General features: G+C 39.6%; 1 protein-coding gene across 6 annotated transcripts in view; it reads left to right on the top strand.

Moving 5' to 3' along the window:
- REPS1 (RALBP1 associated Eps domain containing 1) overlaps nucleotides 1–14,851 on the top strand; it is an 82,577-nt gene that overhangs the window by 59,224 nt on the left and 8,502 nt on the right. For 2 of the 6 annotated variants that reach the window (XM_055135195.1, XM_055135192.1), the window contains exons 10-15: nucleotides 2,005–2,085; nucleotides 7,243–7,330; nucleotides 8,401–8,502; nucleotides 11,565–11,637; nucleotides 12,884–13,002; nucleotides 13,753–13,817. In XM_055135195.1, the coding sequence (XP_054991170.1) occupies nucleotides 2,005–2,085; nucleotides 7,243–7,330; nucleotides 8,401–8,502; nucleotides 11,565–11,637; nucleotides 12,884–13,002; nucleotides 13,753–13,817 (528 nt within the window). The remainder of the gene's footprint in view (nucleotides 1–2,004; nucleotides 2,086–7,242; nucleotides 7,331–8,400; nucleotides 8,503–11,564; nucleotides 11,638–12,883; nucleotides 13,003–13,752; nucleotides 13,818–14,851) is intronic. The other 4 variants (XM_055135194.1, XM_055135193.1, XM_055135197.1 and 1 more) reach the window with 4 other exon arrangements.

Raw genomic sequence — 14,851 nt, 5'->3', positions numbered from 1 at the left:
CATAACAAGTTTTGTTTGGTAATATCTTGTAACTGCATCATGAATGGCAGTTATTTTTTACTGTATTTGGAAAAGCAAAGAAAATCAAAATATTGAAATTAACATTGATTTTTAAAATATTCTGATATTATTAAAATGTCTATTTAGATATGTAATTAAAGTTAAATGTTTTTTTCTTCCCCAAAGTAGTAATACTCTTTCAGCAGATATTTATTCAGCACCTGTGAATGTACATGAGACACACTAGGGATCACACTAATAGTAATAATACCACAAATTATACTTTAGAACATCTATTGAGCACTTTTACTGTGTCAGTTCCATTTAGAAAGTTCCTTGTGTATGGTTAACTTTTTAAGTCCTTATAGCATTCTTACAATGTAGGTATTATTGAAATGTCATATTACAGATGATAACACTGAAGCACAGAGAGGTTTAAATGATGTGCCAAAGATTGTACACTGTAACTAGGATTTTACTCGCATGGTTCTGGAGCCTTGCTCCTAACCCTTACGCTAAAATTCCGAATAAAGAGGGTCTGTCAGCTCTTCGGGTAGCCTGATAGTCTTATGAACCAACTAAAACTCTGCCAACAAATCGGTAAATATTTTCTGTTTGGCAAAAATCTATTGATTTAAACTTTTTTCCGCAGTTTGGAAAGGAATATTTTTAAAATACCTTCTAGACTATCCAACAGTAATTATTGAAGAGTTAGTTTTAGTAACACACATTGGCAATTCATTTCCTTGAAGTGGTTTCCCATGACCAAAGTGAATTAGTATGGGTTTGCTTTATTCAGTAAACAACTGGAATCCATCAATAGTAGTGTATATTAATTTTCATAATTTTAAAACTAATCTGTAGGAAGAGCTCAAGAGGTGTTAGCCATTTTCATACATAATTTTTATCAATGTGTTCATTTGCTAATATTTACAGATTGAATATCATTGTTTTAAATAGTCGAACTTTGAAGCATAAAAATGTATACTTTTCCACATGGAATTATAAAAAAATAGTCTGATGGGGTAGTGTGTCTATGTGTGAACATTTGTGTGTATATATTGTATATGTGTAGTTGTTTTTCCCTCAGAGGATAGCTGATCATTTTAACCAAATTTTAATGGAAATTTTAATGTAATTTTTGTAGAAAATTCTATATTACTAATAATCTCCAAAACAAATGAAATTTCCTAAAGTTAGTATTGATGTATCACTCCACCTATTTTAAGAAATTTGATTATTTGTATGCCTCTTTGAGAGGAATAGCGTTTCATATCAAAATACATTTTCTACATATAACACATACTCAGATGCTTGGTTTGCTCTCCTTGTGGCCGCATGAGGTGGGTGGGGGGTGCCTGACTGGCAGTTCTGTCTTGTGGTCTGGCATGGCCCTGTCCGTAGTGCTCATTGCAGGGGTTGACTTGCTACAGATTGACAGAAGCGCATACAGTTCATTCCAGAACTCCTTGCATTTTATCTTAATGATATTTTATCAAATATTCATACATGTGTATAAAGTACGTGCACGACCATAATAGAATCATCTTTCAGGGGTGGCACTGGCAAGTCACACTGACTTGCTTTGTTTTGACCAAATATTTTGATGCTCAAGTTGAGCGTGGCAAATGGGTTTTAAAGGGATTTGAAGTTAAATCTCTCTCTAGTCAAGACAAACCCCTTTACTTTTTTATTTTACTGCCATTTATAACACCCAGATTTCATCTGTGTCGTGTGTTTTGATTTTTAATTTTGCAAGACTTTGAATCTCTTGTGTGGAGATTGAAATAGATGGTTGCAGTACATTTGGTTGTGAAGCCACTCACCTTCCACTACAAGATGGCCCAGCAGATGTTTACAGAAAACTAGAAACGACAGAATTTTGTCAGGCCTCTGAAACACAACTTGCAGTGCAACCTCTGAAGTACTTTGCTCAGTCTTCTCTAGTGATCTTCTGCTCCATCTTTCTCGTCATGCTGACTTGTCTCTCCTCTGTCTGTTCAGCAGTGGGAGACATTTAGTGAACGCTCTTCAAGCTCACAAACTCTGACCCAATTTGATTCTAACATTGCACCAGCTGATCCTGTAAGTCAATCACTTAGCTTGCTTGTTTGAAATTAATTTTATTAACACAAATTTCCATTCATTATGGTTTTTAGCTGATGTGCATGATTCAGTGGAGTGCTTAGAGGGAAATCATCAGGCTTTTCGGTCTGTGTGTGCTTAATGGTGGAAAGAACTTTTTTTCTTTTTTCTTTTTTTTAAAACCATTCTCTGTATTTTCTAGTTATTTTGGTGAGAGAAAACTGTGTTTTAAAACCTGGTACCTGTGTCTTAAAAAGCATTTTGTGACAGTTGATTTAGTTGACCTTGTTTCCCTTCACTAATTTAGTGTATGTTTCTTTTAAACATATGCTACTTATTTTGGTGTATCAACACTGAGTAAATACTCTTTTGTATGCTTGAACATCATGTAGTATGTACTATGTATGTAAACATGCAATGTCATCTTTATTTTAGCAGTCCAGATTGCCTGGCCTTGACTGAATTAGTATGTTGAATTCTGCTTAAGAGAATCAAGTTCAACAAAACAATGCAGAGTTGTTGGTTTCAGATTCCCGTTGTGCAAAGGAGCCTCTGTCTTGTCTTACTGTGGATCACTGTGTTGCTTCAAAAATGCTACAAAGTTCATATCCTGATTTTAAAAATAAATTCTATTCTCATAGAACTAATTTCATATATGCCTCACCTGTCCTTCAGATTATTTGAAAACATCAGAACCTTAGCTGATAATTATTCTCACTGTTCACACCCACTTTTTTTCTTTTATTTATTTCTTTTAAGAGAAAGACATGCTAATAAGCACCTTTCAGAAAGAAAAGTTAATTGTGTAGAAAGGGAAAAATAAGTAAAGGTAAGGTTTTTAGTTTTTTTATGAGTTAAGTGAGAAGATATGGAGAAAGTAACGAATATTTTTAGATGATTCTGATCAAATACATAATTTATTACTAAAACATAAAATCAGTATTATTTTCTAATGTAGATTTGTGAGAGGATGCTAACATAGCTCCAACAATTTAGTTAATGGATCTTTATTATGTTTTATGACTTGGAAGACTTCCTCTCTTAAATGAAAATGCTGTTAAATTGAGTTAGATAATGTATGGAATTGTCTTTTTGTTTTGTTTTGTTTTAATTGAGTCGCCCTGAATTACAAAGCTATTCATGATTGCATTTCAGGCATGTAATTTCCAATACCAGTTCCTTCACTAGTAGCCACTGAAGTCCTTTTTAATTGCTATTTTTTGGTTTTGGAGGGTTCATGCCTGGCAGTGCTTGGGGTGTACTCCTATTTCTCTCTCAGGGATCACTCCTGGCAGTGCTTAAGGACCATATGGATGCCCGGGATTGAACCTGGGTCGGTGTGTCCGAGGCAAGAGCCCTACCCACTGTACTATTCTCTGGCCCCTGTGTGGAAGTGTTTTCAGTATTTTCTAGTAGTATTTCTATTCAGAGGCCCGGTTACTCTGTAGGTAATCTGTGTCATTTGCTTTTCTTGATTTTCCAAGGGCATAAATATTTTTACTTCTGAAAAATGAAGGGAAATTTTTATTTTCTTTTTTTTTTAATTTATTCTTTTATTGAATCACCATGTGGAAAGTTACAAAGCTTTCAGGTTTAAGTCTCAGTTATACAATGCTCGAACACCCATCCCTTCACCAGTGCACATATTCCACCACCAAGAATCACAGTATACCTCCCCCCAACCCCCCACCTCCCCAGCTCCTCCCCCAGCCTGTGTAACTGATAAATTTCACTTTACTTTGATTACATTCAATATTTCAACAAAAAGCTCACTATTATTGTTTGGAGTTTCTCCCCCCTAAAGTCAGACCTGCTGAAAAGGAAACATTTGATAATTTGTTTTCCATTGCTGAGAATGAAGGTCTGGCGGCCGCACAGTTTTGTATTTCTCTATTTTAGTATTTTAGTAACTAAGTCCAGAGAAATATCTGCCAGAAATTACATCATTGCAAGCTTGTACCCCTCAGCTACTTTATATATGAAGGGAAAGTTTTAGAAAGCACTTAAATTTTTACTACTTATTAGTGACTATAATTGAAGTCTCTTGGGAAGTGACAGATGCTTGCAGCTGAAAGAAACTTTGGCCTGAGCTTGTTTCCTGTATCCTTTTTGACAGGTAACAGTGGGTCAGTTTAGGCCACAACCAGCAACTTTTAAGAGAGTAAAAATATTGTAGTATTATGACTTTTTGTCAGATCAGATAGGAACACAACATGTAAAATCAGAACTGAGAAGCAAAATAAATTGATTTGTGACAGGTGAAAACATGCAGAAAAATGTTCCACTTAACAGTGCTGTCCTTATAACTTCTTGGAAACTATCTCAAAATTCATAAATTTCAACTCTACCATTTCAAATATGTGACTCAGTACTTTCTTTTGTTACTTTTAGGTGGCAGGAGGCTTTTAGAAAGTAAAAGATAACTCACTGACATTTTAAACTTGAATTTAGATCGCTAACCTCTTAAATTTGGCAGAGTTGGCAGTCTTAAATATTTATAATCTGGTACCTAAAAATACCTTTTTTTCATTTATAGTGGCAAACTTAAATAAGAGTTCTATTCCCTAGCTAGTAATTTTAGTTTAATCTTTGACTCGCTCCCACTGAGGCCCAAATTTCATTTCAGTTACTGACACACTGAGCCTGTGTGCAGAACACAGCCGAGCCGAGGTCCCATGTCAGCCTCCTCAAGGCTCACATCCGTAAGGATTCAGAAGTCTATGCAAATTAGAAGAGAAGCACAGGGCAGGGGGAGGGGCCACTACAGTTCAAATATGAATTAAACATGTCCTACAGACTTAGAAATACTTAATGAAATACTTCTGCAGAGATAAAGTTAGATGATTTGACATTTGCTCAGTAAAATGAAAGTCTGTGAAAAGACCCGACTGTTTGGGTTATGGAGATAGGCAGCTACCACACACTGCAGTGACCTCACAGGCAGACTGAAACGGTTAGTTATTAGACCCCATAATTGTGGTGAAACCAAGTTAATGATGCTCTCATTTCCAGAAATTTGATTGCTTTGTTGAACTGCTTACCAGTTAATAACCCCAGTAGATTCTACTTCTGCTAGAAAATTCTAGACTTACATAAGTACAGTGCCCTAGTCTCTATCATGATTTTTGCCTGATCTTGAATTTATAGTACTGAAAGGGAATAAATATGGTCACTGATTATGCCTAATTCATTCACCTGGTTTGGTGTAACCTCCTTTCTAGAGCCTTTGGTATTTTCTAAGAATCCAAAGATGTAAAAAAAAAAAAAAAGCGCAGTCTTGGGGCTAGAGCGATAGCACAGCGGGTAGGGCATTTGCCTTGCACGTGACCAACCCAGGTTCGATTCCCAGCATCCCAAATGGTCCCCCAAGCACCACCAAGAATAATTCCTGAGTGCATAAGCCAAGAGTGCATTGCCAGGTGTAACCCAAAAAGAAAAGTCCAGTCTTAATAGATCAAATCTAATTATTATTATAAATTGATGATTGCATTATAGCTAATTGTGATTATTAATCTATATAACTCTAGGAAAATCGAAGTAGAGAACTTTAGAAAAAGCAGAGAGCTGATCTTTATTCTTTATGACTTTAGCAAAACTTAAGTAGAGAACTAATTTAACTCAGTAGATTTGGGTAAGTCTTCATGAGGCTTGTATTTATATGTAGAGTCTTAAATGAAATAGGAATTTGCAGAATAGACAGACCATTAACCAAAAAGAATATCATAAGCCAGATCAGTGCAGTATGATGAGAGTAGATATATATGGGGACATGGTAGCAGCTACAGGATATAGTTGAAACCAGACTGGAAAGATCTTTTTATGCTTTTTATGCTGAGGATCTGAACTTGATCTCATCCATAGGAAAAGCTAACATAAGTACCGTGGTAAGATGGGCAGATGAGGTAGGTGGGAAATGTCACTCAGACAGCAGCAGGGAACACTGACGGGATCCAGAGAAAGGTAGCGGGAGATACCCTTTGATGTCAGATTGCACAGAATGGTAAGCGGGCTGGGTTGGATTCAGACAGAATGGTAGAATATAATGCACACAGAAACTATGGCATCATAGTAAGTAAAATGCTAGATTGCGTAGAACCAGGCACCCAAATACATGATAGAGATGCCTGATAGGATCTCCTAAAGACTAAATCTCCTCCTAAAGACTCAGAGACTTGAAGAGTTAGAAGAAAGTGACAGAGTACTTTTGGACGCTTTTGCGGTTTTCATTTGGAGGTTGAGAACTTTAGTCTGAGCACTGTTTTCCTGCCTGTCACAGAGGGTCAGGTGCTTGCTGGCCTTGCATCCACACAGCCCCAGGTGTGTTCCAGCACCTGATGGTCCCAGGAACACTGCCTCAGCACAGAGTAGCTCCTGAGCACTGCTGAGTGCAGCGCAAGAAAAGAAAAAAGAAAATTGACCTTGTTGGGACATTAATTTACATGTTGCTTGGCAAATGAATAAAATATTCACAAATTTCTCATTTTTTGTTGACACAAACACATATATGGTTTTTTTTTCTAAACTATAACTTATTTTCAACTGTTTTAAACTTTTTAATTCTGATTTTGTAGAAACATACAGATGATATATTAGATGACTATTGTAAAATAAAGCAATGTAAATTTTTCCAAGCTTTGTTTTGCACTCCGCCCACAAACAATAGTGTCACATTGTTTTGAACAGTTTAGTGAAAATTGAGCTATCTTTATCTTTCGATTCTCATGAAATAGTTGTTTCATCTCAAGGATTCTGGTTTGTATAATTTCATCTTGAACTTTGCCTTTGGATATTGTCTGAAACTGTATTTTTTGATAAGATCATTTTCCTTCGTGTCCTAGTCACTCAAAAGTTAAAGTGCACTATTTTTCCTTCCAGCACCTGGGGGTGGAACCCAGGGCCTCACACATACAAGGCCTGTATTATCACATTCCCAGCCCCTAACCTGTACTTTTTATTAAAAAAATCAGATTGCTAGACAAATTAAGTGAACTTGACATTTTAACATAATTGTAGAAATTTTAACTAAAAACTTATTTATGATGCTTGCCTTAGTGTGGAAAAAAATATCTTCTCACTAGATTTTTAAAATGTTAATTTTGAACATGTCTTGCAGTCAGTTTTTAATGAAAATTCTGTATTTCCTCCCGTCATTCCTAGGATACCGCAATTGTTCATCCAGTCCCTATTCGCATGACGCCAAGCAAAATTCACATGCAGGAGATGGAACTTAAAAGAACTGGCAGTGGTAAGGATGCTATTGCATGGTTGCATTTTAGTTTAGTACTGAGCTAGATTATACAAATATTTATTCTGTCAGGTCATATTTCATTCATTGCTGCTTATTTTTTCACATAGTACTTTCTACAATATATGTGTGTATTTTTTTGGTTATTTTTTAAAGGGATTTATTCCATTTAAATCATAAAGTTCTAAAATATAGACACTTGGGCAATGTGACTTCTAGTACCTCCATGGGTTTTTATGATTACTAGTGTGAATTTCAAGTGTCTTCAACTTTTCACTGAAGCCTCTGTGTTGAAATAGATCTCAAAGGGAAATGACCCAAGTGGTAGGGAACATTGCTAGCATCTGTAGGGCCCAGAGGTCAGTGGCTGGTAACGAAGGACCCTGATTTCACCAGGAGTGGTCCCAGATGATTTGAGCATGGTTGGGGATAGCCGTGGTGAAAACAGAACGACTTTGCTATTATGTGGGTTTGGTTTTTTTTTCCCTTGAACTCGAAGTTTCTTTCCATTTCAGATTCCATGTTTTAGTTAAGGTTTCTCAAAGGTAGATTTATTTTTTGTATGTGGACACCACCAGAGGCTGGACTCGGTAGCCCAAATGGGCTGAAGCACGTGCTTTGCGTGCTGGCCCCTCGTTCCATCCTGGGCACTCGTTTCCCCAGCCCACGGGGAGCAGCTCCTGAATGCCACACCTGGGGGGGGCCTCCAGGCACCGCTAGGTATAGTCCCCCAAAACAAAGCAAAAGGATGCCATCAAAATTATTTTATAGCCTCTTGTGTGGTGCTTTAAGTAATTGCAATAGAGTGACAAAATGAACCAAATGTGACTACACATTCATCCTTCCAGTATAAGATTTATTCTGTTGTGGCAGAAACAAAAAATTCTCCTTTTAAATTCTTTATCAACGGGCTTATATTTGTTTTCACTAAGTATAATACTTTGTGTTCTGGTCTATGGATTTAGCTGCCATTTCTCTGAAATATCAAAGTAATATCATCTCTTTCTTTGGAGTTAGAATATATTCAGATACTTATTTTTTTGTACTTTTACCTATTAATTCTCTACTAGATCATACTAATCCCACTAGTCCATTGCTTGTGAAAACTTCTGACCTTTCAGAAGAAAATAAGATAAATTCATCGGTGAAATTTACTTCTGGAAATACCGTAGGTAAGTAGAAGATGGTATTACATGTTCCATTGGAAACATATTGAATCTGGGTTTAGAGTCTGAATAATCTAATGTATAGCCAACTAACGTGGTATTTTCGGAAGAGAGTCCTAGCCAGCCCACCCGCCCTCGGGGTGTGTCCACCGTGGCCCACTTCCCTGACCTGCTTTTTGGCACGTCTGCCTCATTAGTCACTTTCAGTCCCTTTGGCTCTTTCCCCTGCTCTCCTTTTTTCCTTCTTCCTCACAAGAAAGTCTGTTTATATTTATTCATTACAGCAGTGTTAATTAAAGCTTGTGCCAGGCTCTGTTCTAGACACTAGGGGCTAAATAGCACTTAAAATAGGGAAGAGGGAGTAGGAGACTAACACCCAAGAATAGTAGTATATAATTCAGGGAGGTTGGCTCCATGGCTTGGAAGCTGGCCTCACATGCTGGGGGAAAGGCTGCCCGGGTAGAGAAGGGGACACCTAGTAAAATGTAGTTGGAGATCCCGAGAGGGAAGGGAGATGCGTGCTGAAAGTAGACTAGAGACTGAACACAATGGCCACTCAATACCTCTATCGCAAACCACAACACCCGAAAGGAGAGAGAGAACAAAAGGGAATGCTCTGCCACAGAGGTGGGGTGGGGTGGTGAGGGGATGGGAGTGGAGGGTGGGAGGGATACTGGGTTCATTGGTGGTGGAGAATGGACACTGGTGGAGGGATGGGCTCTCGAACATTGTATGAGAGAAACACAAGCATGAAGATGGGTAAATTTGTAACTGTACCCTCACGGTGACTCACTAATTAAAAAAATAAATACAATTTAAAAAAAATAGGGAAGGGAGTGGGGGAAGAAAGCTTTGCCCTATGGAGACTGCATTTTGAAAGCAGATAAAAGAAAAAGAAGGGAAAAAGGTATTCATATCCTAGGAGGCAATTGTCACCCTTGATAAAAATAAAGTTGGGAAAGGGGAGAAAGTGTGACATTTCAAATAAGGTAGTCAGAGGCGGCCTTGCCAAGTGGTGACATTTGAGTAAAAACTTGGAGATGAGGGATTTTGCTGTGTGTGTTAGCATCTGAGGGAAGGACTCGGTGCACAGTCTGAAGCCCTCATCTGAGGACGTTGTCCTTCTTTCTGTTGGGAATAAACGGCCAACAGTCACTTGAAGCAGAGCTAGTGAGTGGGTTTGGCTGACAGAGGCGGGGCAGCATGTGGTCAGAATGGGGGTAGGGAAGCTGGGGACATCGGTGGCAAGAAATGTGCACTGGTGAAGGGACATTGTACAACCAAAACCCAATCATAACAACTATGACTAAAAAAAAAAAAAGGATAAAGAGAAGTTTTAGCCCCCATCTCAGCTCATTGTGGGACAGAAAAGGAAAGTGCTTGTTTGAACTCCCAAATGGAAGTATGGTTCAGCGTTATTTGTATACCAAATAAAGAATTCAGTAATAGGAAAAGGAAAAGATTGGGGGGGGGCAGGGACTGGGAGTGGGGGTTAATACCCGGGGATGCTCAGGGGTTATTCCTGGCTCTCCACTCATCATCTCCTGGCAGTGCCCTGGGACCTCATGGGATGCTGGGGATTGAACTCACGTCGGCCATGTGCAGACAAAATGCCTTACGCACTGTAGTGTTGTTCCGGTCCCAGGAATATATTTTTAACTGGAACTAAACCAAATAACTAGCCCTTTCAGTTTAATGTTGAAAGTACATAGTAGTCTAGTTCAAATTATCCCTAGAGTTTGTTTCAAAATTTCTTTATTACACATTACAAAATTTTGATACATTTCTGTTTTGCTGTTTTGTAAGTAGTAAGAAAATTGAGATGTTATTTCCTCAAGAGAAAATTGGGCGGGGGGAAGTACTAAAATTTTTTTGGGGGGGTCACACCCAGCGAATGCTTAGGGTCACTCCTGGCTCTGCACTCAGAAATTAACCCTGGCCGTGCTCAGGGGACCATATGGGATGCTGGGAATCAAACCCAGGTCAGCCGAGTGCAAGGCAAACGCCCTACCCGCTGTGCTATTGCTCCAGCCCCACTAATTTTTTTTTTTTTTTAAAGAGAGAAAATCCAGAACCTTCGGCTAATTTGGTGTTTTATTTTCTTAAACATATTTTATTTCTGTGTTTAATCCCCCACCTATCACTGCTGTTGTGATGACAGATGTCACAGGTGTCACCCATGTGCTTGGCCGTGATACTCTGCTCTCCGGGACAGGGCTGGGGGCGGGGGGTTCGCTCCCCTGAAGCATGCACTCCTTTCATTGCAGGGCCTGTACTCTTCCTCACGGGGGTCACACCCTCACGAGAGGCCCAAGGTGACGGGGTTTTGCTTCTGTTATCCTGGGGCTTCGAGGCGGGGGAGGGGGGTCCTCTGAATCGAGGCCCTCCTCCTCTCTGTGGGGCTGACACTCCCCAGCTGTCATGGGGCTGGCAGCACCTTGAGGTGCCAGAGATCCTACACAGATCTGCCACCCAACCCTGCTCTAGCACGGCAGGATTCAGGGCATTCACATTTGTGACTCAAGGCTCACAGCGCTGGCACGCTAAGTCCCTACGCTCGTCTTCATCCAGCCCCCGGTTAATTTTTTAATTAACTTTTATTCCAAATATCCTGTATTTGGTCTTCAAGAATGCCCTCCTTATAAAAGTAATTCACACTTCCTGGGCAGATGTCATTAAAAAAATAGAAAATTATAGAAAGAAATTACTCATTATGTCTCTTAGACAAATGACCATGATTAACATTTATTGTCAACTTTAATCCTTTTCCTTTGCATTTTGTGCTTTTACATAAAATGAAATTATAATCGCTATAGAGTTTTGTAACCTATTTTTCATGTAACTTCTTTTGTATATTTCCTTTTTAATTTTTCTTGAGTGTAACTTCTGTTTGCATGGTATTTTGTTGTATAAATACAACATGGTTTACTTGATTATTTTTAAGTTTTTGTAGGTTGATTGTTGACTATCTGGTTTGAAACTATTGTTCAGTTATACTTGTTTGGGGCAGATAAAGTAAAAAATGAAAAGAATGATTATTATTAAATAGAATATCTCCTATTTATCAGCAGATGGTTACAGTAGTTCAGACTCTTTCACTTCGGACCCAGAACAGATTGGAAACAATGTAGCTCGTCAGAGGTCAGTATTTCTCTCAATAAAAATGTAAATATCTCATTACATTTTAATATGTAAAATTATCACAGTACAAATTATTTTTCTCAATTCATCAGTTCTTTCATTTTCTGAAGACTTTATTACCTAGTAGTTTATGTGTAATAGGAAAGTGATATCGCTTCTTTCCAACTTTAATAGGAAAACAAAAGGAGCCCTTATTGTTTTCCTGATTTCTATGAAAGATTTTAAAAGCTGATAACTTCCTGGCAATAACACTTCATAAAGTCTTTTTTCTATTGGTAAAAATGAAAGTAATGACCGTGCAAGTCATTCTTCTGGCAAGTCCCCCCAGATCTATACTTTAAAACACCATCCCCAGTCTTAGTCTGCTGTGGCTACTCACTCACCCTCGGTACCACTCTGGGGCACCGAAGTGAGCGGGGACAAGGGCTTTGTGTCCAGGGGTCACCAACCACCAGCCGCTGATGGGGCGGGGCGGGGGTCGGAGGATTTTGTGCCCCCTCCCATTGCCCACGGTAAGTGGCCTTTGTCGCGCTCCAGGCGGATATGGAGCGGCTGTGGACAGTCTCCAGAGTGCTGCAGAATCCAAGACTGCCGCCTTTTCTAGCTCTTCTGTGTCTCTTCACGGTGCTAAGTCATCTTGGATTTTATTCTGCTTCCCATCCCCATAAGTGAGGATCAGATTACCAAAGCCCCTGAGACTCTTTTCAGAATCTAGAAGATTTTGGTGTCCAATAAGTGAATCTCCAGGGTGAGTCCAGCATGAGTAGTATCCTCACCTCTGCAGCGGGACGGCCTGTGGTAACCCAGGAATGGGCACCGCCAGGAGCGCAGCGCAGTTCCTCCTGCACTAACCAAACTCCAGGCTTTAAAGCGGTTGAAAGCTAACCATATCTGAAAGTAGCGTTTTTTTTTCCCTTTCTGAGAATTGTTCTCAGATTAATACTACCTTTGTGGGGAAACACTAGGTTTGCGGTCCACCTTGGATTCAGCTTAATAAATAACTTTAAGTTCTTTGAGATTTTATTAAATGCGTTAATTCTACTTTCTAAAAACAGAAGATTTGCCACATTAAAGAGCCACTTGTTTAGTGCACATCATAGATGGTGCTGTCTTTATTATTCTGAGTTACTACTGGAGAACATAATTTACCTGTGAGATTCTTGCTGCCTAACCAAGCTTGAATGCTGAAAAGAATGAAGCCCTCTTATCCGTGACACAACCCATTGTAACGGGGTCCATTTTGCAGGTCTCATTCGGGAACGTCGCCCGATAACACGGCACCACCACCTCCCCCGCCCAGGCCGCAGCCCTCCCATTCCCGGTCCTCGTCTTTAGATATGAATCGGACCTTTGCGGTCACCACAGGTAGGGTGAGAGCCAGGGCAGACACCCTCACTGGCTGCTCAGCTCTCATTTTCTCTTACCGTTTATTTTCTCTAACCTTTTCTTTGGGTTTATCTGAAGCTGAACTTTGAGTTAAAAGAATTCAGATGAGAGTGATTTATTAAAAAAAAATACTAAAATAATGTTTAGGTACAAATGATTTTAAAAAGTTGCTCCAAAAATTTTAGGCAAGTACTGTGGAAACATCAAGTAATTTAGCTGAGGTAAGGGAGAAGAGTTGGAACTACTCAGAGGTCTTCACGGTCATAGCACTGGTTCTTATGCCGACTGTAAGTAGTAAGTTTAGGTCAGAGGGTGAAGTTTCCCTGTTTGACATTATGAATCCGAATAATGAGAAAGGGGACTATAATCAACAGGCTATTGCTTGGGCTCAGATTGATTTGTGATTTGAGAGTCATTTACATAGAAATGAAGTATTAACTGAGAGACTTTGGGTAGTAGCTGGAGACATGCAGGAAGAAAGCACGAAGGGCATCAGTAGTTTGGCGGCAGGGCTGCGTGCAGTGAAGCCAGAGAACAGAAGTCTGAGAGTGATCTTTAGGTCTGTCAATTAAATCACAGCGAGGCAGCTTGACAAAGTGACATGTGCCTTCAAGTACTTAATCAGAAATGCTTAGTAGTCTTATCTCTTGGTCGCATTCGTTCAGCCAGTCCATTCTTCTAGCAAAGTCACGGTCCTTTTCTAAAACCAAGACTTGTGCATCCCTGCAGGACAGCAACAGGCTGGAGTAGTCACTCACCCTCCTGCAGTGCCTCCGAGACCACAGCCCTCGCAGGTGAGTGTGTGTGTGTGGGGGGGGGGGTTGTGTGTGTGTGTTTGGCTGACTCCTATCTGTGCTCAGGGATGTGTGTGTGTGTGTGTGTGTGTGTGTGGTTGTGTTGTGTGTGTTTGGCTGACTCCTATCTGTGCTCAGGGGTGTGTGTGTGTGTGTGTGTGTGTGTGTGTGTGTGTGTGTGTGTGTGTGTGTGTGTGTGTGTGTGTGTGTGTGTTTGGCTGACTCCTATCTGTGCTCAGGGATGAGAGAGAGAGAGAGAGAGTGTGTGTGTGTTTGGCTGACTCCTATCTATGTTCAGGGCTCATTCCTCGCAGGACTTGGTGGTGAGTGTGTGAGTGGCTGTGCTCAGGGATCATCCCTGGCAGGACTTTGTGGACTGTATGGGGTGCCAGGGATTGAACCCAGGTCAGCTGCTTGCTAGATAAGCTCCTTTACCTGCTGTGCTATTGCTCCAGTTCCCTGATTGTCTTTTTCAATGAACAGTTTACTCAGGGAAATGAAGTCTGATTTTGGAACGTAAGAATTCCAGTAATGATTTCTTGTTTTGTTTTTTTTGTTTGTTCGTGTCTTTTTTAGCAGTTAAAAATGATAAGGTCTTGTTTGAGAAGGATTTCATAGGAAAAACAAAGGTTAGGGAGATCAGAATGCCTGTTTATGTCCCGCATCTCGATTCTGCCTCAGATATCACCACTCAGACTTGTTGGGCCAGCCCTACACATTTTTGTTACAGGACACATTCCAGACTCAGCTATTAGTTTTGTGCAATTGATGACACCCTTTCTCATGAAAGAATTTGGCTGATATTTCTGAGTCCGATTCTTAACAGTTAAACAGTAAAGTAGGTTATTTGCCATTCTTTAAATGTTTTTAATCATAAATTTGTTTCTTACTGATGAGAGTATGAAATTTTAACAGTTTCGTATTTTTCCTCTCTAAGATCCAATAAAAATGGCCATGAAACCCAAAGCGTTGTTTCTGTGGGGAATTAATTTGTATCAAGGACAATAATCCCAACAGAAGCGCTACAGTAGACG

This window comes from Sorex araneus, chromosome 4, assembly GCF_027595985.1.
Source record: "Sorex araneus isolate mSorAra2 chromosome 4, mSorAra2.pri, whole genome shotgun sequence".
In the NCBI taxonomy this organism is placed as follows: domain Eukaryota; kingdom Metazoa; phylum Chordata; class Mammalia; order Eulipotyphla; family Soricidae; genus Sorex; species Sorex araneus.
Note: the sequence above shows the minus strand (reverse complement) of the source record. Positions and strands in the feature narration are given on the sequence as shown.